We start from the raw sequence: 26,064 nt of genomic DNA, 5'->3' as shown, positions 1-26,064 counted from the left end.
CGCGGGCGAAATCGTCAGCTTCCGGGGTGATTTCGCCCCTGCTGGCCCCGTGGGTGGGGGGGGAGGGTCGCAAGGGTCCGAGTAAGCCTTCCAGGACCCTTGTGATGCTCCCCCCACCCCTGCATGGGGCCAGCGCGGGTGAAATCGCCAGCTTCTGGGAGTCTTTTGAGGCTTGGGAAGCTTCAGAAGACTCCCAGAAGCTGGCGATTTCGCCCCTGCTGGCCCCGTGGAGGGTGGGGGGAGCATCGCAAGGGTCTGAGTGAACCTTTCAGGATCCTTGCAATGCTCCCCCACCCCCGCACGGAGCCAGTGCGGGCAAAATGGCCAGCTTCTGGTAGTCTTTTGAGGCTTGAGAAGCTTCAGAAGAGTCCCAGAAGCTGGCGATTTCGCCCCCTCTGACCTCCGGGAGGCAGGATGAGTCTCTAAAGGGTCCTGGAACAACCCTAGGACCCTTTGGAGGCTCACTCTGCCCCCCCCCACTGGGCCAGAGGTGGCGAAATCGTCAGCTTCTGGGACTCTTCTGAAGCTTCCCAAGCCTCAAGAGTCACAGAAGGTGGCGATTTCACCCCCTCTGACCCCCGGGGGGCAGGGTGAGTTTCTAAAGGGTCCTAGGGTGTGTTCCAGAACCCTTTAGAGACTCACCCTGCCCCCCGGGGGCCACATTCTGGGACTCTTGAGGCTTGGGAAGCTTCAGAAGAGTCCCAGAAGATGGTGATTTCGCCCCCTCTGACCCCCGGGGGGCAGGGTGAGCCTCCAAAGGGTCCTAGGGTGTGTTCCATAAGATGGACCTCTCCATAAGGCTCACCAATTTTTAGGAGGAGAAAACAGATGATTTTTTCCTGTTTTCTTCTAAAAATTTGGTGCGTCTTATGGAGAGGTGCGTCTTATGGAGCGAAAAATACGGTATGAGAAACATCTATTTTAGTTCTCACAAAAAGTCATTACTGTTATTATTTATATGTGCATTCTCAGTAGAATTCAGCACCTTTGTATATTTGAGTTATATATCTACAGTACATAATTTCACTATCAGATGACATGGAATTGCTTTCCAAAAATAACTGCATCTCATTTAAAGGGGCCATATTTCACACTACCCTCTTTTCAGCTGCTTACTTAGAGAACTCATGACATTATCCTCCACATGATTCCCTGTGCAACACAGGGAGAAAAGAGACCCAAACAGCTACCAATGCTGGCCTCCATTTGAACACACACAAGAAATCTGAAACATCACCCACTCTTCTCAGGAGCTCCTGATTCCAAGCCATAAGCCACCTCTGAATTTCCCTCACACACCTGAGTTGCCAACTGTCAGTCCATCTCCCTCTGATGGTCTGGTTAACCAGATCATCTCCATCCTGCAGCTGAGAGATGGGGGCAGGTCTGCAAACATGAGAGGAAGAAAAAGTACATTGCTACTGACTGCAAAATACAGACTCCCATTATTCTATTAAGTGAACACCAGCCATAACAAAAATAGTGGCAAAATCCTGTTGTGTAACTTTATACCCCACACAACTTGGATCAGGCACTCAAAACATTTAACTCACTATTTACTGTCCCCTTTAGGTTCCAAAAAGGACGTGGTGGGTTAAACCGCAGAAGCCTCTGTGCTGCAAGGACCAGCAAAAGCAAAAGCAAATATACCACCCTATAGTGCTTCAAGCACTTTCTGGGCAGTTTACAAGTTAATTATGCAGGCTACACATTGCAGTCATAAGGTCAAATCCACGTGACGGAGTGAGCTCCTGTCGCTTGTCCCAGCTCCTGCCAACCTAGCAGTTCGAAAGCATGTAAAAATGTGAGTAGATGAATAGGTACCACCACGGTGGGAAGGTAACGGCGTTCTGTGTCTAGTCGCGCTGGTCACATGACTACGGAAGCTGTCTTTGGACAAAACGCTGGCCCTATGGCTTGGAAACAGGGATGAGCCCCTAGAGTTGGACCCAACTGGACTAAATGTCAAGGGGAACCTTTACCTTAGGTTCCAAGGTTCCCTCGGGCCTCCTTTTGCCCTAGAAAAGCCTTTGGGGGGGGGGGAGGAAGCTTTTAAAAGTAAAAAATTACTGTTGGCATGACTGCTGCTGCCAATCCAGCAGTGGGACAGAGTTGGACTTCTCAAGGTTACCTAGGAACCCTGATCTTTCATGTGTACTGTTGTGTAGGGGGGCATCATGCAAAATACATATAGTATTTGTATTGGAAAATGGTGCAAAGAATTGGAAAATTCAGCATAGATTTTGAAGGGATCCCAGATTTTCAGGTTTGTGGTTCATTCCTGTTTTTTACTAATTAGGGGAAATGTGTGGAGTTTTTCTAAATCTAGATTCAGCCCCATGTGTGCATTCCAGTGAGCTTAGTTCTATCACTGTGGCATTAAAAGTCATTCAGCTCCAAAGTTATGTGAGGCTAGAACTAACGAGCATAGGTTTTCATAACACATATTGATATTACCATAAAAATAGTACTGTCCTGGTGATTTGAAGGTATTAAACTGAAATCTTTTTAGTAAATTGAATTTTCATATTAATGACAAATACTTCACTGATGAAGAAGGAATTCCTTTATGAGGAGGAAATTGTAACAGTGTTTTGACCTTCTCAACGATTTCTTCATTTACTTTGAATAAAAACTGTGATCTCGTATTTGAGAGTCCAGCTTCTCTTTATATAATATACCTGCTGTGTTCCTCTTGTGCAGTGACCTAGGTGTGACAAACCCAGACCTACTGGGATATGTCACACAGTTACACTAAGCTGCCACCAACCATTCCCTTTAAGAAGTCACACAGACCAGGGATGGATTTTTAAACAATAAAGAATAAGGTTTATTTAAACACAACACACAGGGATAATAAAACAATCAGGTGAATAACATAAAGTAACGTGGCTTATTCTCACTCATACAAGCATACAGTTTGGTTCACACAGAACCCTTAACTTGAAGCACAGACCCTGAACCTATCAGTTCTGGCTAACCAACAGACACCTGAACCTATCAGGTTGGTACTCTGACACACAGAAGTACCCTGTCTGACACACAGACTCCCACAACAGCTTCTTCTTCCCAGCTGCTGCTTCGTCACATCCCAGTGTCTCTCAGCATCTCTCTCAGCATCACACACGCTCCACCTATATATACAGTACAGCCCCTCCTCCTGATGTCCCGCCTTCCACTCCCCATAGGATGGAACTTTCCCTCCAAACCCATGACAGACAGGTAACATCAGTGCTGTATGTAACACCTCCCCTCTTTATAAGTTGTTTTGTAGGGGGAAAGCTAACGTGCTTTTCACCAAAAAACAACCTGAATAAAACATACAACAACAGTTATACATACCATATTATACTTACTTATACTTACATTCTAAGTTAAACCATAGCAAATAGGCATTTAAACATTTACCATATACATTACATCAATTTACCTTTATTCATACAAACCAAATTCAAAACCAGGTACATTTAACTTTTTGTCATCATTATATACACATAGTCCATGTTCTTTCGCCGTCTTCATTCTTCAGGTCTTCTTGATAAGGCGTCAGCAACACAGTTCACTGACCCTCTGACCACCTTTACTTCAAAGTCATAGTCCTGTAGGTTTAAAGCCCACCTCATAAGTTTGCTATTGTGGGTTTTCATTGTCTTTAACCATTGCAATGGTGAATGGTCAGTACACAGAATAAAATGTCTTCCCCAGATGTAAGGCTTGGCCTTCTGGATCGCGTAGACTATGGCCAAACACTCCTTCTCCACGGTTGCCAAATGTCTCTCACCTTTTTGAAGTTTCCTACTCAGGTAGGACACTGGATGCTGGTCACCATTCTCATCCTCCTGGCACAGAACTGCTCCTATCCCGCTGTTAGACGCATCTGTGTAGATGATGAACTCCCGGTCGAAGTCTGGAGCACGCAGGACAGGATAGTTGATTAACGCCTCCTTCAACCTCTGGAACGCCGCCTCACAGTCGCTGGTCCACGGGATGCGGTCATCAGCCTTCTTCCTCGTCAGATCGGTCAGCGGAGCCGCAATCTCGCTAAACCTCGGGATGAACTTTCTGTAGTAGCCCACCAACCCAAGAAATGATTTGACTTTTTTCTTGGTGTTGGGCCTAGGCCAATCACGAACAGCTTCTATTTTGGCCTCCAGGGGTTTTATCATTCCTCCCCCTACCATGTGACCCAAGTATTTTATTTCTGGGCTACCCAGCTGACACTTGCTGGCCTTTACTGTTAGCCCTGCTGCACTTAACCTCTGCAGCACTAACTCCAGGTGTATTAGGTGATCTTCCCAGGTATTACTGAAGATCCCTATGTCGTCAATGTAGGCCACTGTAAAGTCACTGAGCCCTGCCAAGGTCTGGTCCATCAGCCTTTGGAATGTGGCTGGTGCATTTCTGAGACCAAAGCTCAGGACTCGAAACTCATAGAGACCAAAAGGGCTGCAAAAGGCAGTCTTTTCTTGATCCCTGGGATCAATTCTTAATTGCCAATATCCCTTTACCAGGTCCAATGATGAGATGAACCGACAACCCCCTATGGTTTCAATCAGGTTGTCTAGCCTGGGCATTGGGTAGGCATCAGGAGTGGTTACACGGTTTAATTTCCTGTAATCAACACAAAACCTAATGCTCCCATCAGGCTTGTCCACAAGGACTATCGGAGAGGACCAAGGACTAGAAGAGGGGACGATTATGTTCTCCCTCAGCATCTCGTCCAGCTCCTTCCGCACCTTGTCCCTATAGGGTCCCGTTACTCGGTATGGGGATACTGCCTGCGGGGGTGCATCCCCTGTGTGGATCCGATGCATCACTCCCTTCACTATCCCCGGCTTGTTGGAAAACACCTGTTGATATTTACTAAGCAGCATTTTTAGTTCTTGCTGCTGGTCTTGGGTGAGTGCAGGACTGATCTTTACCTCCTCTGGGTTGTATTTTACTTCCCCTCTACCCTCCCAGAAGGGTAATTCAGCTTCCTCACTCTCAGCTGCTTTTATCGCGAATAAAACCCTCTGTGCCCCTCGGTAGTAGGGTTTTAGGGCATTCACATGAACCACCCTCCTTGCTTGGTTCTCCTCCTGCTCTATTAGGTAGTTCAGGTCTGACATCTTGGAAATGACCCTATATGGTCCTGCCCATTTGAGCTGCAGTTTATTCTCTCTGCAGGGCCTAAGCCAAAGCACTTCCTCCCCTGGGTCAAAGTGCCTCTCTCTAGCTTTGTGGTCATACCATGTTTTCTGTCTGACCTTCTGAGCTTGCAGGTTTTCTGCTGCCAGCTCTAGATTTCTCCTTAGGTCATTCATCAAGGTGTCTATGTAAGTCACAACGTCTTGTGGGTCATCCTGGGTGATCTGCTCCCAATTTTGTTTGATCAAATCAAGGGGCCCTTTCACCCTTCTCCCAAATAAAAGTTCAAATGGACTGAACCCGGTACTGGCTTGTGGCACTGATCGATAAGCAAACAAAAGGGATTGCAGCTTCTGGTCCCAATTGTTTGGATTCTCTGCCAAATAAGCCCTAATCATGCGCATTAGAGTCCCATTGAACTTCTCAGTTAACCCATTACTTTCCGGATGATAGGCAGTGGTTTCCTTGTGCTTAATTCCACAGATTTGCCATAAGCGTTTCATGAGCTTTGATGTGAACGATGCTCCCAAATCTGTGATTATCTCTGAGGCAAATCCCATCCTGGACATATACCCCACCAAAGCATCGGCCACTGTGTTAGTTTCAATGTTAGTCAAGGGTATGGCTTCAGGATACCTTGTGGCATGGTCCACAATTGTTAGAATGAACCTGTTCCCCCTCTTTGTGGCCTTGGGCAAAGGTCCCACAATATCCACCCCTATGCATTTGAACGGAGTGTCAATCACAGGCAAAGGGCACAACTTTGCTTTGGTCCTGTCGCGGTTATTCCCCTGCCTTTGACACACATCACATTGTTTACAGAACTCCCTGATCTGCTTCCCTATGTCAGGCCAGTAGAAATTCTGTGTGATTCTCTGCTGTGTTTTGTTCACTCCTAAGTGCGCAGCAAACATGTCAGAGTGACCCCTTTGTAAGATCATGGGGCGATACTTTTCAGGTACCACCAGCTGACTTCTGATCCCATCTCCCCCTTTTGAGATATTCCTCAGGGTTTCTCTATATAAAATCCCCTTTTTCTCCAGAAATCTCACTGGGGTTTCAGGTGTTAGCTGGGCGTCAGTCACCTGTTCAAAACACTTTTGGAGAGTGGCGTCTGCCTTTTGCTCCTGTCCAAATCTGCTGTCTGTGGTTAAGGTTTCCACCACAGCTTCTGAACTCCCCTCTGCTTCCGTCTCTGGCTCATCATTACCCCCCTGAACTGTCCCTGTGGTGGCTTGTGAGCGTGTAATCACTAGCACCCGTTTCACATGTTCAGCCAGGTCATTTCCCACGAGCACGGCTGCTGGCAGAGTCGATGAAATCGCTAGCCGCCAATCTCCCCTCCAGCCTTGAAAGTTGACAGGTACCTCTGCTACTGGCAGAGAGATTACCTGCCCCTCAATCCCTGCCACCTTCATGCTCTCATTTGGGATTATAAACTCCCTAGGAATGATATCTGGATGGCACAGGGTTACCTGGGAACAAGTGTCCCGCAGCCCCCTATACTGACGGTCAAGTATTCCTACGTCCACCCCTGCTGTCTCAAACAACTGAGAATCTGTTTTTATCAGCAAGCAGCGCTTTACCTCTATAAGAGGACCATTTTCCTCAGCCTGATCAGCAGAGGTAGCTGTTCCAGACTGAGTAGCCATGGCAACAGGCTCCCTCAGTGACACTGAGCCTTGCTCTTTCTGGACACAGAACACAGCTTTTGGCTTGGTCCCACTAGCATTCTGAGGCACCATTCCTTTTAGCTGCTTTAATTTCTCACATTCTGAGATTAGATGACCCTTTCCTTGACAGAAATAACATTTTCTGGTGTATTTTGATTCTCTCTCATCTTGTTTTGGTTTTCCCTCCAAAATCTGAGGTCTTGGTTTCATGTCTGAGGGCTTCCCTTCACCATGGGCCCCTCCCCCTTGCTGGCTTTTCCCTGGTCCCTGAGAGTACTTGCTGTAGGTTTCTTTAGGTTTACCTACAGATTTCCCCTCACCCAAGGGCTTTCTTATTTGGGAAATAAAATCTGCGATCTCTGCGGCTGCTGCCACAGACCTCGGTTTCCTTTCCCTCACTTGGAATTTCAATTCCCCATGCAGGACTGAATAGAACTGTTCCAGTGCTATCAAATCTTTAAGCTGCTCATAGGTCTCTGTCCCTTCCTGCGATAGCCATTTCTCAAGCAGCCTCACCAATTGGGCCCCCACTTGGGTAAAAGTCTGTTCTGGTTTCTTGGTGAGGGACCTGAATCTTTGTCTCAGCTGCTCCGCATTTATCCCATGTCTGGCAAACACCAGTTTTTTAAACTCTGCAAAATCTTTCATCAGTTCCTCAGGCATCTCGGCATAAACCTCAGCCAGGCTACCACTGATTAAAGATCGCATGATGGTCATCTTCTCAGTTTCCCTCACTGAGAAGTCCACAAACGCTCTTTCCACTAAGGAAAAGAACACCTCAGGACAATCTCCCTTGTGGTACACAGGGAATTTCTTCAGGTCAGCCTTAGACAATTGGCCTCCCTCAGAATCCCTATTGTTATTATTGTTCTGGTTCATCAGTTCCAGTTTTCTTAATTCAAACGCCATTTTCTCTCTCTCCAATGCCAATTCAAATTGTCTCTGTTTCTCTCTTTCCCTTTGCTCCATTTCAAATTGCCTTTCCCTTTCCTCCCTTCTTTCTCTCTCTAATCTTTCCTCCATTTCCCTCACCCTCAGTTCATGCTGTTGGGCTAGGAGTATTTTTCTGAGTTCTGGGTCCTGCTCTCCTGTGCTGTCACCTTGCACTGAGCCAAATTCATCCTCAGAACCTTGGTCAATCTGGGGGTCTTTCACTTCACTCATTTCTGCTACTTGGCTTCGAGTCAAGGGCATAATCCCCCCTCAGAACAAGCTGCTTTAAAAAGTCAAGCCTCAAAATAAAACGACCACTTTTTTTCTCTTTTTGCCTCAGAACCAGCTTTCCCTAGGCTGCTGTTCTTCAGCACTTAACTTGCAACAGTATCGAGTCAGAGCCTACCCCCCTCTGCTGGGCCTCTCAGCTGGCAAGCTAGCTCGCTGTTGCTACGCAGTTTTGCCTCAGCTTTTTCCCGCCAAAACTAGGCTGCCTCAGAGCACCTTAATCTAAGTCTCCCCAGTTGGCACGTTCTTCTACTAGCGCACCTCCCCGTGAGGTACACCTAGAAGATTACCTACGCGCCTCAGACTGTCCCTGACTAGACCCCCCTTGCTCTGGGCACACTTGCCAAGGCTTTGCTGGACCACTGGACAACTGGACCAGTCGTATCCCACACGCTGGACACCAATCAATGTGACAAACCCAGACCTACTGGGATATGTCACACAGTTACACTAAGCTGCCACCAACCATTCCCTTTAAGAAGTCACACAGACCAGGGATGGATTTTTAAACAATAAAGAATAAGGTTTATTTAAACACAACACACAGGGATAATAAAACAATCAGGTGAATAACATAAAGTAACGTGGCTTATTCTCACTCATACAAGCATACAGTTTGGTTCACACAGAACCCTTAACTTGAAGCACAGACCCTGAACCTATCAGTTCTGGCTAACCAACAGACACCTGAACCTATCAGGTTGGTACTCTGACACACAGAAGTACCCTGTCTGACACACAGACTCCCACAACAGCTTCTTCTTCCCAGCTGCTGCTTCGTCACATCCCAGTGTCTCTCAGCATCTCTCTCAGCATCACACACGCTCCACCTATATATACAGTACAGCCCCTCCTCCTGATGTCCCGCCTTCCACTCCCCATAGGATGGAACTTTCCCTCCAAACCCATGACAGACAGGTAACATCAGTGCTGTATGTAACACTAGGTTATCTGTGTTCTGTGTGCAAATGGTTTTAGGCAAGTGGTCCATAGTGGTCCTATTTATTGGCAGGAAGTCAGGTTCTATCTATCTGAATAATTTTTGTGATCCCCAAATGGCATCTGAACATTTTGAAGTTTGCTTTCACTGTTTGTTTATATACTTGGGGGAGGGGTTTAATATACACAAACACACTTATATTCAAATTCAATTCTGTTTTTCTGATAATTATGTATATAAAATGGGTCACTGACAAACACCTTTTAAGTGCTTGGAAGGTTGGACTTACAAGAGTAGAAACATCTTTGGAGGAAGAAACTAAGGGAAATGCTTCTTCCCTAAACAGTCTAGCAAGGAGATGCTTTTTTGGCCGTAATATGTTCAGTCATGCCCCGCTGGACGATTACCCCGTTTAAAGCTGAATCCGCTTAACGTTGATGTTTTTGTGATCGCTTTTGCGATCGCAAAACAATGGTTTAAATAGGGTTTTTTCACTGTGCGATGATCGGTTCCCTGCTTCAGGAACCTATTTCAAAATGGCCACCCGCTGTTTTTAGGACTGATTTTTTGCACTACAGGCACCAAAAACGGCTGCCCGTATGGATTTTCGCTGGACGAGCAGGTATTCAGCCTATTAGAACGCATTGAACGGTTTTCAATGCATTTCAATGAGTTTTTTAATTTCGTTTGACGACGTTTTCGCTCTACAGCAATTTCGCTGGAACGAATTAACGTCGTCAAGCGAGGCACCACTGTAGAGTGTTTTGTTGAGAGAAGAAAGCAAGAGTGCTTGTTATGGATGGTGTGGTATTTTTGACAGTTCTGGCAAATAGTACTTACTCATAGAGTTCAATGAGCCATACTGCCCGGTAAGTCATGGGATTGCAGCTTAAATATTATATTGTTAAGAACTGATATCAAATCACTATGATGAATCTAGAGAGAAGTCTACCAAAGGTTGTTCTATTCTTAATGCTTTTGTGTGTCTGCTTCACATAGGCTTTTTATTTTATGAATTAATTTTAATTTATTAATTTGTTTTAAGAAATAAATTATTAAACCATCCATTGATCTCTGAATGCCACACATAAACTTAAAGATCAGAATGTTGCACATGGAAGGTGCCAAGGCAAACTGATGAACTGCCGCATCACCATGTAGATGGCATCCTGTCAAGTAAGACTTTTGCAGAGTGCAGGTGGCATACAAGTCAAATCAATCAATCAATAAAATAAATAAATAAAAGTAGTTGTACCAGCTTCTCCAGTGTCCCTTTTGCAGTTAATAGTGGCAGAATGGGCAATTTTTAAACAATAGAATAACTATGCCATTGACAAGAATAATCAGTAAAACAGCAGAAAATACAATATTTTAGAATTCCTAGGCATGGAAAATGGTTTAGTTTCAGGTATGAATTCCTTGGCAACAAAATAAAATCCCTATCAGGCTTCAGTAGAACTATCGTATTTTTCCGTGTATATGATACTTTTTCCTAAAATAGTTAGAGCAAAAACTGAGAGTCATCTTATACATGGAAGTAAGCTGAACTGCTGGCATGCCGAGCCCTCTCTGTGGGCATGCGAGCCATGCCGATGCTGCTGCCCATACCAGGGTGTGCTGCCGCTTGCTGCCAGGGCTCAGCTGAAGCTCACAGGAGCCCACAAGTGGTGCTGGAGAAGGTGATCAGGTGGCGGCAGGAGGCGGAGCCAAAGGAGGAGCCACACTTGGCCACCCCTTGCAGCTGCCCATTGACTGGGGCCGCCTAATCACCTCCTCCAGCATCACTTGCGGGCAGCGAAGGAGGACCGAGCGCAGTACAATATTGCGCACAGGGCAGTACAGGAAACCCGAGCAAAGGCCCTGCCTATATTTGGGGAGGAGGAAAAGGCGTCACCTGGGTGTCCCTCTGGAGGACATGCTGACCTGGAGGGTGCCCACTGATTTGGTCACTCGGGCTCAAAAGGGTCAAAATTGGAGGGGTGTCTTGTACATGGGGGTGTCTTAAACACAGAAAAATATGGCATATGTAACTGCAGCAGTGAAAAAGGAATGAAAGGTGAGGACAGGAAGAATCACTGCTCTTTTAAACCATTTAATCTGATGAACAATTCTGGATAAATTAAAGCTTGATTTCATACTATTGCAAAATTGTAATAAAAAGTAGATTTTGGGTTTTGATTTATTTGTTCTTACAAGCCAAAATAGTGACCTCAATTTTTGTTACTTCTTGAGTGAGCATTCCAAAACTAACATACCACCACCCACAGAAGAAGGCCGCCTCTTTTGTGATGTCTAATGCAGCTAAAAAAAGAAAAATGAACACAGACAAGTTTTTCCTCTGATTATGTGGCGTAGCAGTTAAACTGTTGTACTATAGCTAAAACTGTGCTCACGACCTGGGGTTCAGTCCCAGGTAGCTGGCTCAAGGTTGACTCAGCCTTCTACCCTTCTGCGGTCGGTAAAATGTTTACCCAGTTCGCTGGGGGGGGGGCAATGTGTAGCCTGCATAATTAACTTGTAAACTGCTGAGAGAGTCCTTGAAGCACTATGGGGCGGTATATAAGCAGCACACTTTGTTATTTCTTTTTGCTTTGTTAGTATTAGATATGCTGGTATGAGAGAACGTGTTACAGCCGGTGGCCCCAGGACTGGATTGTGCTTAACAGAAAGTAGAAAGCTAGTGTAGCTGTTTCTGAACTGACGTATTGATATTGTTGCCTGCTTATTTGTTTTGTTGCAGCATAGATATATTTTTGTAGATATATTGTTTCTTAAGTTGTTTTAAACAGATAACATTTGTATTTTCAGTTCATCCAAGTCTCATCCTGGGCCTGTTGTCCATATTAGTGACAATCCAATGGATGAAGGCAAGGTACGTTCAAATCTGAAACACATATCTTGGCCTCAGGGACATTTCACTTATTCCTTGTTGTTGTTGTGTGCCTGATAGGATTTTCAAGGTAAGTGATATTTAAGGAGGGGTTTTACCAGTTCCACATTCCCAGTGAGTTTCCATGGCTCAGTGGGGATTTGAACTCAGGCCTCCTGAGTCCTGGACTATTACTCTATCCATTATATGAGTAATTCCCCATTTTGGATCCACAGATATTTTTGGAGTGCAACTCTCAGAAATCCTGGCCAACACAGCTAGTGGTGAAGGCTCCTGGGAGTTTTAACTCAAGAACATCTCCTTTTTAGATTTTAGTAATTTGTTGTGATCAGGTTCTTCCAAAACTGGTGACGGTTCCCTCATTTTGGTGGGAATAAGAGACGGAGGCAGTTTTAAAGTCCAACAGATTTAGTTTTATTAACATCAACTTCAGGATCAACTAAATTAAATGGATCAAAACAACTCAGTTCAGGGATTGTTCTTGGGTCCCGGCGTAAATATGTCACTTCTCACATTGGGGCTGGACCAAAGTGCTCACGGTCGGTCATCACTCTCAAGGGGATGCTCCTTACTGCGTGCACTGTCCCACAACAGGGGTGTCTCGCCCAGTCCCCTTCTGGAGGTGGAATGTTGTAGGAGGGACTGCGCCAGATCCCTTTCTCCCCCCACTTTGATTGCAAAGGTAAACCACAACAGTCCATTCTAACTGTTTCACCTCTCTTCTTTCTACCTTTGGGAAATCGGGGTCTGGGAATAATCCTCCTCCTGTCTTTAAGTTCGGAAAGTCCTTTAACAAATCACCAACCTTGTTGGGTGTTTCTTCATCCCTTTCAGTTTGAACCGCACAATCTCTCGTACCTTTTCTTGTCCGGTCTGTTTCCACTCTAAATTCCCGCGCATCACCCCACTCTTTTATAACCTCCTCCCACACTATCAAATCTTGCTCCTCCCCTTTTGCCGCCTCCTTGTCTTCTGCCAAACACACTTCCACTCCTCTTTTCCCCTTTATTCCGCCCTCCTCTATTTCTATGAGCACTCCCTCTGCACATACACACGTCTCCTCCTGTACTCTCTTGGTTGAGGATGGCTCACTAGCCTTCTCTCTTTCACATTTGTCAAGAGAGAATTTAGCTTAGTTGTAGTAATAAAGATGGGCAATATTTAGAAATAAAATGTTCCAACATAGTCACATTAATTCTAACCATATATATTTGGATGGTGTATTTTCCTTTGCAGAAATGGTACTAAAGAAAAGGTTGGGCAGACATAGATTACATTGGAATCTAACATTGGTAGGGTGATGGTGGTGGAAATCAGCTTGGGAGTGACTCTGAAAGGGGAAAAATGGCTGCTGGGGAAGAAATTAAATACTTGCCCCTTTATAGTTTATCTGTTTTACTTCCTCACTAGAGTTGCTTTGTTCTTTAAAAAATTGCATTGGGACATTGTTAGATAAAAAGGTGATTTTTGTAGGGTCATGCAGTTATGTCCCCCATCAGCCAGACATGCAACCAGATAGGATACTTACAAACACAAAATGTTTACCTTATTGCTTTTATTTGAACTGTCATTTGACTACTGTAAAAATTTACATGTTATAAATTTTTTTGACAGTGTATGTACCATGTTGTGTATGTAAGTGTATATAAATTTATGTCCACTCTAAAAGATTGATGTTTAATTTTGTTACATTTACTAGATTAAATGTAACATTCTTATGAACAGGATGATAGTGTAAATCTTAATTGTTAGCATATCATCTCAGATTTTTCTGATACTAGGATTAAAAACAGCTAGTGAAAATATATGTGTGCAAAGAACGGACTTGTGCAATACCTTTAAACAGTTTTGACTAGGGAGCATACTAGATTGTTGAAGAATATTTCCAAGTGACTGTGGGTGTTTGTGAAATCTGAAGTACAGATATCTTAAATTTCCTGTGTCTTCCTTTAGTAGTAATGAGGACATGCATTAGAAAGTCTTGGTCTTTTTACAAGAGCAGTTTATTATAGTGATCTCCCAGTGCTGTTTTTTTTAAACATAGCTATATTCTAAAAAGTTGCTTTTCCTTCTTTATTTCATGATTGTATGTATAGAACTGCAAGATATTTACATATGCCCTATTTGGGTCATTTTCTTTTGGTTACAGTTCTGTGTATACTCCATAAATGAATATTGTTTCTCTCCATGATCATAAAAATGATTTCTGGAAGGGTATGTCTTGTAAAAGAATCATACTACTCAACAATTAATTGTATATCTGTTCTGCCTTTTGATCCATTGCTGTGTGCAAGTGTTTTTGCCTAATAACTTTATTGGGTTTTGCCTAATAACTTTCTGCTGTATTTCTACTGTACGTTCAGTTCAAGAATACTTGTGGTGGGTTCGTTTGTAGTTATTATTTCAGAGAATACAAAGAATATTTTTTATTTATTTAAAATATTTTTATGATGCCTTTCTCCTTGAAAAGGACCTAAGGTGGTTAACAACAATGAAATATGCTATTTATTTAAAAACGAGTATACAAGGCTGGTTAACATAATTAAAAGACAACTTTTAAAACTACTGTACGAGCAATGAACAAAGAGGCATCTTAGATCATTAACAGACAATATTAAGGCAAAGATCTTTTTTTTAAAAAATTCCACTCTGTGAATAGAAAACACAAAAAATGGAAAACACAAGTAGTACAAAAAAATCCGATCAAAGTAATGCCTAGCAATCTATCTAAAAATCAAAGAGGTACAGTAGTACCTCGGTTTGCGAATGCCTCAGTTTACATAATTTTCAGGTTATGAACCGAAATCCATTAGAAATAAAGCCCCGATTTACGTTGTTTTCTTTTTTTCACACTACGAAAGGGTTTTCCCAGGACACATTGTGCCTATAGTGCCGCCGCTTTCGTAGTGCAATTGGCATTTTGGTTTACGAAATTTCTGTACTATGTAATGTAGCGTAGAACGGATCTATTTTGCAAACCAAGGTACTACTGTATCTGGCTAGTGAGGGAAGGCTTGCCTGAAAAGAAAGTCTTTGGCTGCTTGTGGAAGGATAGCAAAGATGGGACCTGTCTGACTTCCTGTGGGAGGGAGTTCACCTTACATGAAACATTTCCTCCCTGTTCTTCGCCAAAAAGCCTTCCATAGTAGCTTTGAAATCATCTTAAAAAACAAAGCAAAACATGGCCACTGCCCATTTTCAAACCTCAATTCTCCTTGCAACATACCTGCTCCATGCAGTCTTCTATTTTAATATAGGGAGAGGGCTAGAGGAGATGTCATAACAAAGAGTGACAAGGAAGCTTGCCACTGCCAGTCCCATTGAGCACAACTAAATACAGACCCAACCCAAACTGCTAGCTTGTAGGAAGCTACTACTTTATCACATTAGTTTCCTACATTGAGGATGTATATTTATGTGGAGTTTCATTCAGAAATGCATTAGGCTTTTTGTGAATTGGTAGTCTCCAGGACAATAGTGATATATCTTCACAGCTGATTTGGTTGTTAAACTTCTCCTGTCCATTTTGATAATGAGTAATTTAGTATTTCATGCTAATTTTAACTCAGTTATAAGATGAAAAATTGCAAGTCAGTTTGCATATTATAACAAAAAGGGAAATGAGCCTCTTTCAGGGGAGGAGGAATAAGAGACAACTATAAATGGACAAAGGTAATTTCCACAAAATAACTGCATTCAATTCCTCATCTCACCTTTCTTTCGGATAAGAACCAAACTGTGCATGCAACATAACCTAGTTCAGTAAGTGGCATTTTCTTTACTTAGATAGTGCCTCACAAGGTAGTGTGAGCTAGAGGGACCAACATGCAAGTACTACTTGCTTTTGTGAGTACATAGTACTCGTGACAAGTCCTGATTTGTAGGCTTTCTAGACATCATTAACTACTATAACTACCATTAACTGTACAGTGGTGCCTCGACTTATGAACGCCCCTACATACGAACAATTTGATTTACGAACAGTTCCGTTCACAAAATTTTGCTTTGACTTGCGAACGGAGATTCGACTTATTAACGACAACAACAGCAAAGCGGAAAAAGTGGAAAATGGACTTTGGACTGCCTGGTACTGTAATTTTAAAATGTAAAAATTGGTTTAAAAGGTGCTTGGTTTGGTTTAAAGCCGCTTGGTTTTAAAGGTGTTTTGTTTAAAAGGTGTTCGTTCCTTCCCTCCCTTCCTCCTTTCCTGCCCTTTTTTTAACCTTAGGTCATCTTAGGTTTTTAAAAAAATTCCCCCTAGTGGTAGAGGATGGATTAAAAGATTTTGCATTTGTTCCTATGGGAACGAATGCTTCGACTTACAAACGGCGTCTCTACATAAGAACAAAAAACAGCCAGAATGGATTAATCGGTTTTCAGTGCATTCCTATGGGAAATGTTGATTCGACTTATGAACATTTCGACTTAAGAACATCATTCCAGAATGGATTAAGTTCGTAAGTCGAGGCACCACTGTGTTTGTATAGATATTTGATACCAGAACATTCATTTAGTTACAGTGTCCCAGACAGTATTTCAAAATGATGTCTTATTTTTTGATTATCAGTAGTATTGCTGCAATATTGGAATAATGTTTTCTTTAATATTATGTTGATATATAGTTATTCTAAGCACTTTCATTCTGATTCAGCAATCCTTAGAATTATATTATTCATGTTTTAAAAATGAAAATTAGCATTTTTTCATTGTTTTAAAATGTTTTGTTTGTGATTTATTACAGCTCTTGATTGGTTTTGAATCAGGAACAGTGGTACTATGGGATCTCAAATCCAAGAAAGGAGAATACAGATACACACATGATGAGGTACTGGGAAACATATCTAACAGATTTTATCTACTGCTTCTTCAACAATAGTAATATTCAATTTTTTAAAAAAATTAGATTATTCTTTGTCAGTAATGATGTTTTAATCTAGAATGATCATTTTTGTGCATCACTTCTACTTTTTATTTTTTTTTAAAGAACACCTCATGCTTCCTTCCTCTTTTTACTGTCATGCACTTCACTTTTAGTCAAAAAGCTATTTGTATTTTAAAATAAGTAGTAAAACTGATTACAATTTATTTTAAACTACAAAGAAGTACTAATGTTCTGTTGCATTACAAAAAGTTAATAAGTTAATATGCCTTAAGAAATGACAAACAAAGCAACTTTTAATGTGAAGGATAATGAAAATCTAATGGTCTTGCATCCCTCTTGAAACTTCTTTATACAAAGTGCAGAAATTAATACATCGCTCTGAAGCATGATTTAAGGAGTGACTTTGTGACATTTGCTAAATGACGTAAGAATTCAAGAGTTGGGAACTTTTAGGATACTGAACTTGTAGTGTTTCATACAGTCTTCAGTTCAGAGTATGTGCATTACATATTTAAATGTTTCTAAACTCCATGTGATACTCATACCACAGAAATGAAGAACAGGAAAAACACTAGTTTTTCTCTTCTTCTCCAGTTCAGTACAACTTCCCACTCGTTTTTTGTTTGTTTTTTGCTTGGTTTTTTGAGTCTTACAGTATTTGTAAGAAAGAAAGCGTGAATGAGAATTGGCTTTTCTTTGTGGTCTCTATCACTCATGCAAATGGATGGTGCATCTGCACAGAGGTTAATTTGAAACATTCTACATTTTAGGTGATAAATCCTGCCCCTGTGAACATGATCCAGTGAACCTTACCTTGAGCTTATCATTTCTTTTACATCTGCCACCCGAGTGATGTTGTTGGAAACACTTTGAAAAACTGTTGTCCCTGAAATTTCTTTTGTTCTTTTCCTTATCTACCTGTCTTTATGCTTCTTTGACTCCCTTTGCCTGTGCTGATAGTCTTAATGGCCCTTATTTAAATGTATAGTGGTGCCTCGCATTACGACGTTAATTTGTTCCAGAGAAATCGCTGTAGAATGAAAACGTCGTAACGCGAAAATAAAAAGCCAATTGAAACTCACTGAAACCCCTTCAATGCATTCCAATGAGCTGGAAACTCACCGTCCAGTGAAGATCCTCCATAGGGCGGCCATTTTCAGTGGCTGTCTTACGAGGAATCCGTCCCTAAACACAGTGGGGAGCCATTTTATTTACCCGGTGGCCATTTTGAAACCGCCGATCAGCTGGAGGAAAATCGTCATTTTGCGAAGAATCGGTTTCCGAAGCAGGGAACCGATCATCGCAAAGCGAAAAAACCCATTCAGACCATTGTTTTGCAATCGCAATTGTGATCACAAAAAGATCGTCGTAATGTGGGGCAATCGTAATGCGGGGCAATCGTAAAGAGAGGCACCACTGTATTGCAGCTGTGAGGGGAGGAAGACTGGGAATTCTTGATACCTTTTCTGATTTGGAGAATCCCACCTTTCTCAGTCTTTTTCTATATGGCAGGGATTCACCAAACAAGGGCTTGAGTTGTGCCAGTCAAAACGCAGACTTTATTTCAGGAAAAAGTCAATATGGGAAGCTGATCAGGCAGCTCAGAATCATCTCCTCCATACAGTATTTGTGAGCATTTCCCTAAAGCTCTCCAGCAAACAGGACTTGTTTCCACCATTTGATTGAAATTAGCTTTCTCAGCATTGGATTATCATCAATTGGTACTTGTGGACATTGTGATGTCTCTGCTAGTGTTCTCTACTTCCTCCCACCACCACCCCAACACTGGGACCAGACACATTGCCACCAAAATAAAGGAAGCACACCTTTGAGCATCATGCTGATTCTGCTTACCCAGACGACACAGAAGAGAGTTAAACTGAAGAAAGCTACCATATAATTTAGCTTCTGCTACATTGCCTTCAGCAGCACAGTCCCCATTGCAACTCCTTTCCTCTACCACAATGCCACAGACTTTTCTGACTTGGGCACTGGCTGTTCCTTCAGCTACGGACAACACTCATCTAACTGTTAGAACTTTCACTCTTTATACTGGCTTGATACTGCATCCCTGTGGCTTGTCACTTATACTTGCTGTTTCTTTGGTTTCAGTCTCTGGTGTAGCTTTGATTGCTCTGCTCTGCACTGGCTTACTACCATTTCTTCCTGTTCTACATTCAGTCTCAATCTCATTTTTGATCCCTGCTTTGAGGATAGCTATACCTGGATGCAGATCTGGCTTGCATAACCAAGATGTGGATGGGTAAAGGGGATATACCCCTGTTGCTAGCCTGTCACCCCAGTTATGCTGTCCAGCACCAAGGTAGACTGGAGGGTTGGGAGGGGGGAAAGTTGCCATTGTTTATAAGGACACCCTTGGGGTTGTCAGGCTCTGTGCCATGGTGATGCCAGGCCTAGATTCCCTCTGTGTCGATTGGGGCCAGGGATGGTATTGAGATCTTGCTGCCATACCGTGTTCCCCATGATCCAGCCACCTCCCTATCAGAGCTAACTATCTCCGTGGCTCTGTTGGGATCCACGAGACTGATTGTCTTGGGTGATTTCAACATCCATGCGGAGGCAGAAGTTACTGGTCCGGCTCTTGAGTTTTGGGAAACCATGGCTTCCTTGGACATGTCTCAACTTGTTAACGGCCCCACATACCTGGGTGGCCACACTTTGGATCTGTTTTTTTCCACTGAGCAGAGAGAGTGTGGCTAGATGGTGACTGACGTTCAGTTAGTCCCCTTGTCGTGGTCGGACCATCACCTTATAAAATGGAATCTCACAGTGGCCCTCCCTCCCTGTGGGGAGCAGAGACCTATTTTCATGGTCTGCCCTCACAGGCTACTGGATCCTATGGGATTCCAGGATGCTATGTGTGGGATTCTGATTGACCCAGCCGGCGCTCCTGTCAAGGCCCTGGTGGATGACTGGTATGCTGCAACTGCCAGGGCTGTAGACACGATTGCTCTTAAATGCCCCCTCCACCGCAGAGTCCGACCAGCACCTTGGTTTAACCACCAGCTGCAGGCTTTGAAGCGGAATAGGAGAAGGCTAGAGAGCGTTTGGAGGTGGAACCTAACGGAAAATAACTTAAAAGCTGCCAAGGTTGCTAGGAAAGACTACTTTGCTGCCTGGATAAGTGAAGCATCGAATCAGCAGGACGAACTTTTCCGTATAGTACGCAACCTATCTGGAATTGTCCACAATGATTGGCCTCCATCTAGCATTTCTTGTGACCAATTTGCAGCATTTTTAAAATCAAAAGTGGAGGCATCTGCCAGGATCTTGCACCCTATTTGAAAACAGTGGATCGAGCTGAGACATCCAGCGCAGCACCTTGTCCATTGAGAATTACTTAGTTTCAACCTGTGATGTCCGCAGAGGTGGACAAGGTCAAGCCACCACCACCTCCCTTGACCCCTGCCTGGCCTGGCTAATCAAAGCTGTTAGGCCAGTGATAACTGAATGGACCGTTGAAATAATAAATGGGTCTCTTCTTGAGGCTTGCCCTTAAGGAAACGCTCATTAGGCCCATTAGAAAGAAACCGAGCTTGGTGGCGGGCAACATTGGCAATTATCAGCCTGTTGCCATTGTTTCTTTTCTCAGCAAGGTAGTTGAGAGGGTGGGGGCTGACCAGCTTCAAGCTCTCTTGGATGAAACCGATGCCCTGGATACGTTTCAGTCGGGCTTCAGGCCGCGCCACGGCACAGAAACAGCATTGATCACCCTGCTGGATGACCTACTTAGGGAGGCCCATGGGGCAAAATGTCCTTACTCGTCCTTCTTGATATCTTATCCGACTTTGATACCGTCGACCATGGTATCCTCCTGGGGAGGCTCTCCAAGATGGGGATTGGTGGCCTTGCTCTTGCTTGGATCCAGTCCTTCTTTGCTTCCAGCAGGTGTGGCTTGGGGAACTCCCTCTCTTTTTGGAGGGGGGTGACTCTCACCACAAAGAATTCAGTTCACAGTCTGGGGGTCCATCTGACCTGGTGCTTACCATGGAGACCCAGGTAGTGTCCATGGTCCGGTCTGCCCACTTGCATCTTTGGTGGATCACCCAGCTGCATCCCTATCTAGACATTGGGGCGCATACCACTCTGGTCCATGCACTCATAGTCTCAAGAATAGACTACTGTAACGCTCTCTACGTGGAGCTTCCTTTGAGACTGATGCAGAAGCTTCAGATGGTCCAGAACATGGTGGCCAGGCTATTAACACGGGTGAAAAGATTTCACCATATTTCCCTCACCTTGGCCACCTTACATTGACTATCTATCCGCTTCCGCATTGATTTCAAGGTGTTAGCCATTACATATAAAGCCCTTAATGGCTTAGGACCTCAATACCTGGCAGAGCGCTTTCTTCTGCCCAATTCTACCCATATCACCCGCTCCAGTCAGGCTGGGCGGGTGAGGGGCCTAACACCAAGAGAGGCCCGGTGGGAAAAAACAGAAATCGGACCTTCTCAGCAGTGGCCCCTCATCTTTGGAACAACTTACCTGTTGAGATCCGCCTGGTTCCCTCGCTGAGAGCCTTCAAGACTAATTTGAAGACATGGCTATACAGGCAGGCCTTCCCTACAGCCATTACCTAGCCTATCTCCCCTTTTCTTATTATTATTATTCCCCTCTTTCTTTTTTCCTTTCCCATCTTGGATTAATCTGGATTTTATCTTAGTTTATTTTTTTATTCTATGTAAACCGTCCAGAGTAAACATGTTCTAGACGGGCGGTATATAAACCAAACCAAACCAAACCAAATCAATAAATAAATATTCTTGTCCACACTCAATTCTCAATGTTGACTTTGAGGGCTCCCAAATCATGGGACTGCCTGGCACCCTCTTTCCTCATTCCTCTGACTCTGTCCTTTATTTTGGCTCTGTCTCAGAAAGAGATACAGTTGTATGTTTCTCCATAGACAAGTAGCTTAAAATCTGAAGACCACTACAGTGGTGCCTCGCTATGTGATTACGGATTAACCCTCGCTATGTGAAAACATCGCTAAACGGAACGTAAAAACCCAATGGGCCCTAAACTTACAGTTCAGCGAAGTTTCCTCCATAGCGGCAGCCATTTTCTCGCTCTCGGTAAATGAGGGGAGGGCGCGAAAACACTGCGCGCGGCCATTTCGGGGCTTCTGGCAGCCATTTTGGAACCGCCTAACAGCTGATCCATGGGCATCGCAAAGCAAAGATCGGTAAGTGAAACGCTTACCGATCGTCGCTATGCGAGTTTTGCCCATTGCGACCGTCGGTATGCCTCCGCATTAGCGATCCCGAAAAAGGGATCGCTATGCGGATTCGTCGTTATACGGTGCGCTCATTAAGCGAGGCACCACTGTATAACCAATGTGATGCTTTGTATCATCACAGACATGGAAGATAACTCTCTCCTGAATCTAATTGGCTTTGAATCTTAAATAACAGATGTGACTTGTACATGTGTCACTGTCATGATTTGTAGAAGTCTCAGTCCCCATTCTGGTATGGCTATTCACCTTCAGCTGGATGGTGCTGTCCTCGATACCTTTCTCCTTACTGTTCTCTTTGACATTGTGCTCCATTTTATTATGTGGACCATTCGACCACCAATTGTTATACTAACAAATATATTATTTGGATCAACATTGTTCATGTTTATCTCACCACTGATATTGGGATCCTTGACACGTTGTGCCTGCAGACTTGCATATTAACATCTCTTCTTCCTGTTGTGTAGCTGCTGCTTTCCCAATCTACAGGTTTCCATAATTACCTATTCTCTTCACACCATTCCTCCACTCCTGACTGATACTGACATGGCTTCTCTGCTCCAAGAGATTGCACCCTTCAGGCTATACACATCTTACACCGATATACTTTATTTCAATTTCTGTCCTGACAAGGTGATCCTTTTGCCCAATGTGCCCAAAGTTGTATCTTCCTTCTATCTCAACCAGGACATCATTTTACTTGCATTTTTCCTACACCTGTCTTCATACTTTGGATGTTAGATGTGCTTAGGCTTCCATAGTTGAAGAACTGCTTTCTTGCACTGATCATTCTTTATCTTCCTCTGCTGTTGGGGACCACAGCATGGCCCTTTTGTCTCCTCCCAAAGTTTTGCTCACTGGATTGTCAGCTGTATTGCATTGGACTATCAAATGACACACTTCCCTTTCCCCAGTGGTATAAAGAGTCACTCTACAAGATCTACAAGGAAATGATGGGTCATTTGTAGTAACTGAGACTCTTTGAATAAGTTGTCTGTGAACTCATGACCCTTTTTCCTTCCATTTTGGTGTCTTCTGCTCTTCACTTATTTTGTTGACAGATAGAGATGCTGAAGGTGAGGTGCACTGGATCATACATAGTAGAAGATGGTAGAGGGGTTTCCCAACTAAAGTGCTCAACTCTAGAATGTTCTAAGCAATTATGTGAATACATGCATAATCATATTTTTGTGAGTTCACAGATGACTACTCTAAGAACCACAATTACCACAGGCAACCCAGCCTTTCCTCCTGTAGTTACACTGTGTACATGCCGGAAGTGAAGAAAACTTTGAGCTAGGCATCAGTTTTATATCTTTCTTGGTTAATCAGGAAAGGTTTTCACAGAGAAGGCAAAACCATCAATTCAATACATGTAAATTTTTGAATGATTTTTTTTAGATCTGATAAAGAGGAAGCCATTTAAATCACCATGAGCTTCACTTTTGTGTTTTTTCTCTTTTAGAATTACTTCAGTCAAGCAATTGGATTTTATTTCTAAATAAATGGTATACCTGGGATATATGGCTGTGTGTGTGTGTGTGTGTGTGTGTGTGTGTGTGTGTGTGTGTGTGTGTGTGTGTGTGTGTGTGTGTGTGTGTAGAGAGAGAGAGAGAGAGAGAGAGAGAGAGAGAGAGAGAGAGAGAGAGAGAGTTCCCATTTGTATATAGTAATGCAGTAATGTGTATGTGCCGCCAAGTAGATTCCAATTTATGGAGACTCTTTCCAGTGTTTTCTATGTGTAGAGTATCCAGAAATGCTTTACTATTCCCTTCTTGGGGTGCTCCAAGACTACACAGCTTGCCGAAAGTTACACAGGCTAACTCTTTGCCAACAAGGCACAGTGGAAGAGTAAACTCACAACCCCCAAATATCTAATTCATTGAGCTATCCAGCCAGCATATAAATTATTTTTAAAGCATCAAACATCACTGCAGAGAAGTCTGTTCTGGATCTCGCGAGAATGTGCAATTAAAATACACGTTTAGTAGAGTTACTAAGAAAACAGAAAAAATACTACAGTGAGACATTCTGCTTTCTATCTGACACAAGATAAGATTATACCTTTCACTTCAAGTGGAATAGAAAGCGGAAACTAAAATGCCTTGCTGTATTTTTTTTTCTTTGCTATTCCATCTTGATAATCCTCTCTTTAAATTAATATTTTAAAATTGAAATTGTAGTTGTAATTTTATGATTTTATATATTTTTATACTGTTTTGTTTTATTTTGTAAGCCGCCCCGAGTAGATATGGTCTAGAGGGGCGGGGTAAAAATCAAATAAATAAATAAATAAATATTGTATTTTACCTAGTTTTTTCGTTACTTTACTATGTATTTATGAAGGACAGTGTACAAATACAAATCTGATTGCTTTTAAGTTTCCATGAGGAAACTACTCCTACATTGCTAGGTTCCTCTTCTCGGGAAGGTAATTTACAATTTAACACTGCGGATAAGACTAGTCTGGATGTTTGAAAGAGATGCTCTCTCAAGTAGTAAAACATGTCTTTTTGACATAGCATGTGATTTTTTTCTCACATACTGGCATTTAGCTTGCTTTGCTTGATGATGTAGGTATTGGAAACTGAATACAGTGGTGCCTCGCTTTACGATTGCCCCACATTACGACAAAACCGCTTAATGACGATCTTTTTGCGATCACAATTGCGATCACAAAACGATGGTCTGAATAGGGGAATTTCACTTTGTGATGATTGGTTCCCTGCTTCGGGAACCGATTTGTCGCAAAACGACATTTTTTGAACAGCTGATAGGCGGTTTCGAAATGGCCGCCGGGTGATTAAAATGGCTCCCCGCTGTGTTTAGGGACGAATTCCTCGCTATACAGGCAGCGAAAATGGCCGCCGTATGGAGGATCTTCGCTGGACGGTGAGTTTTTACCCCATTGGAACGCATTGAATGGGTTTCAGTGTGTTTCAGTGGGGTTTTTATTTTCGATTTACGATGTTTTCGCTTAACGGCGATTTTCCTGGAACGGATTATTGTCGTTAAGCGTGGATTGTACATACTTCATTTTTAAGTCTAATTGCTAAGGCATGCATTTGAGGAAATCCAACTGTGGTAGGAAAATATTCCGACATATTTTATGGGAAGAACTACCATAGAGAAGATGATGCGGGTTCCCACTGATGTCCCCAAATTTTAACAGTTTGGATGCCTTGGCTGCTGCTGCTAAATGCCATGTTGGTAAATGGGAGAATATCAGCCATCCAGGACTTTATCCTAAAAAAAGCATTCCAACTTGCCTTGACTTGATTGGATGGACGAGGCCAAAAGCGTTAATCTCACTCAGGCATGTCCAACAGCAGGCAAGACTTGGGAGACAGGGAGGTGGAGTTTTCAGTGGTCTAGTGTGGTTCTTGCCCACTCATGAAATAAGATATTTTGGGTTTGAATGGGTGTATCTGAAAGTGAGAGCCCAGGACAGAATAGGGATTTTGTTGGTGTACTGCCCACCCTGCTGTTCAACAGTCTCCTTTCCTGAGCTAGTGGAGCTGGTTTTCAGGTGGTGTTGTGCGGGGGCTTCAACATCTGTGCTGAATCAGTGTTGTCATGAGTGGCGCAGGACGTCATGTCTTCCATGACAACCATTAAACTTTTCCACCCAGTATCTGGTCCCAACCATGCCACAGGACACACTTGAGATCTAAATTTCTGTGCTGTGGTAGATGCTGGTGATTTCAGTATACAGGAACTCAGTGCAGTTCCATTGTAATTGACAGATCATCAGGGGAGGCATTTTTCTCAGTCCCACCACCTTCACAGGTGTGTTTGGTGGGTACATGGGAGATGGCCTTCTCTGTTGCTGCTCCCAGACTTTGGAACTCCCTCACACAGGAGGCTAGGCTGGCCCCATCTTTGCTGTCTTTTTGCAAGCAGGCGAAGACCTTTCTCTTCAGGCAAGCTTTTTTGAGCAACTGGTCTGCCTGAATAGGGTTTTGAATGGATTGTGGTACCTTACTGTTTTGAATGTGTTTTGGTGTTACTAATATTTTTTAGTGTGGTATTTATTTGATCCTTTTGTATTTGTATACTCACTGT

At 43.2% G+C, this 26,064-nt stretch overlaps 1 protein-coding gene and 1 long non-coding RNA gene across 8 annotated transcripts in view; both read left to right on the top strand.

Moving 5' to 3' along the window:
• The window catches only part of STXBP5 (syntaxin binding protein 5), a 185,813-nt gene that overhangs the window by 55,373 nt on the left and 104,376 nt on the right, over nucleotides 1–26,064 (top strand). For all 7 annotated transcript variants that reach the window (XM_020809900.3, XM_020809829.3, XM_020810218.3 and 4 more), the window contains exons 6-7: nucleotides 11,773–11,836; nucleotides 16,596–16,679. In XM_020809900.3, coding sequence (XP_020665559.3) covers nucleotides 11,773–11,836; nucleotides 16,596–16,679 — 148 coding nt within the window. The remainder of the gene's footprint in view (nucleotides 1–11,772; nucleotides 11,837–16,595; nucleotides 16,680–26,064) is intronic.
• On the top strand, nucleotides 692–10,400 carry LOC144585935 (uncharacterized). The gene is made up of 2 exons (XR_013540569.1): nucleotides 692–2,711; nucleotides 8,971–10,400. It is a non-coding gene; the product is annotated as an uncharacterized LOC144585935 (long non-coding RNA).

This window comes from Pogona vitticeps, chromosome 1, assembly GCF_051106095.1.
Source record: "Pogona vitticeps strain Pit_001003342236 chromosome 1, PviZW2.1, whole genome shotgun sequence".
Taxonomy (NCBI): Eukaryota; Metazoa; Chordata; class Lepidosauria; order Squamata; family Agamidae; genus Pogona; species Pogona vitticeps.
The sequence above is the reverse complement of the archived record's forward strand: the minus strand, read 5'-3'. Positions and strand labels throughout refer to the sequence as shown.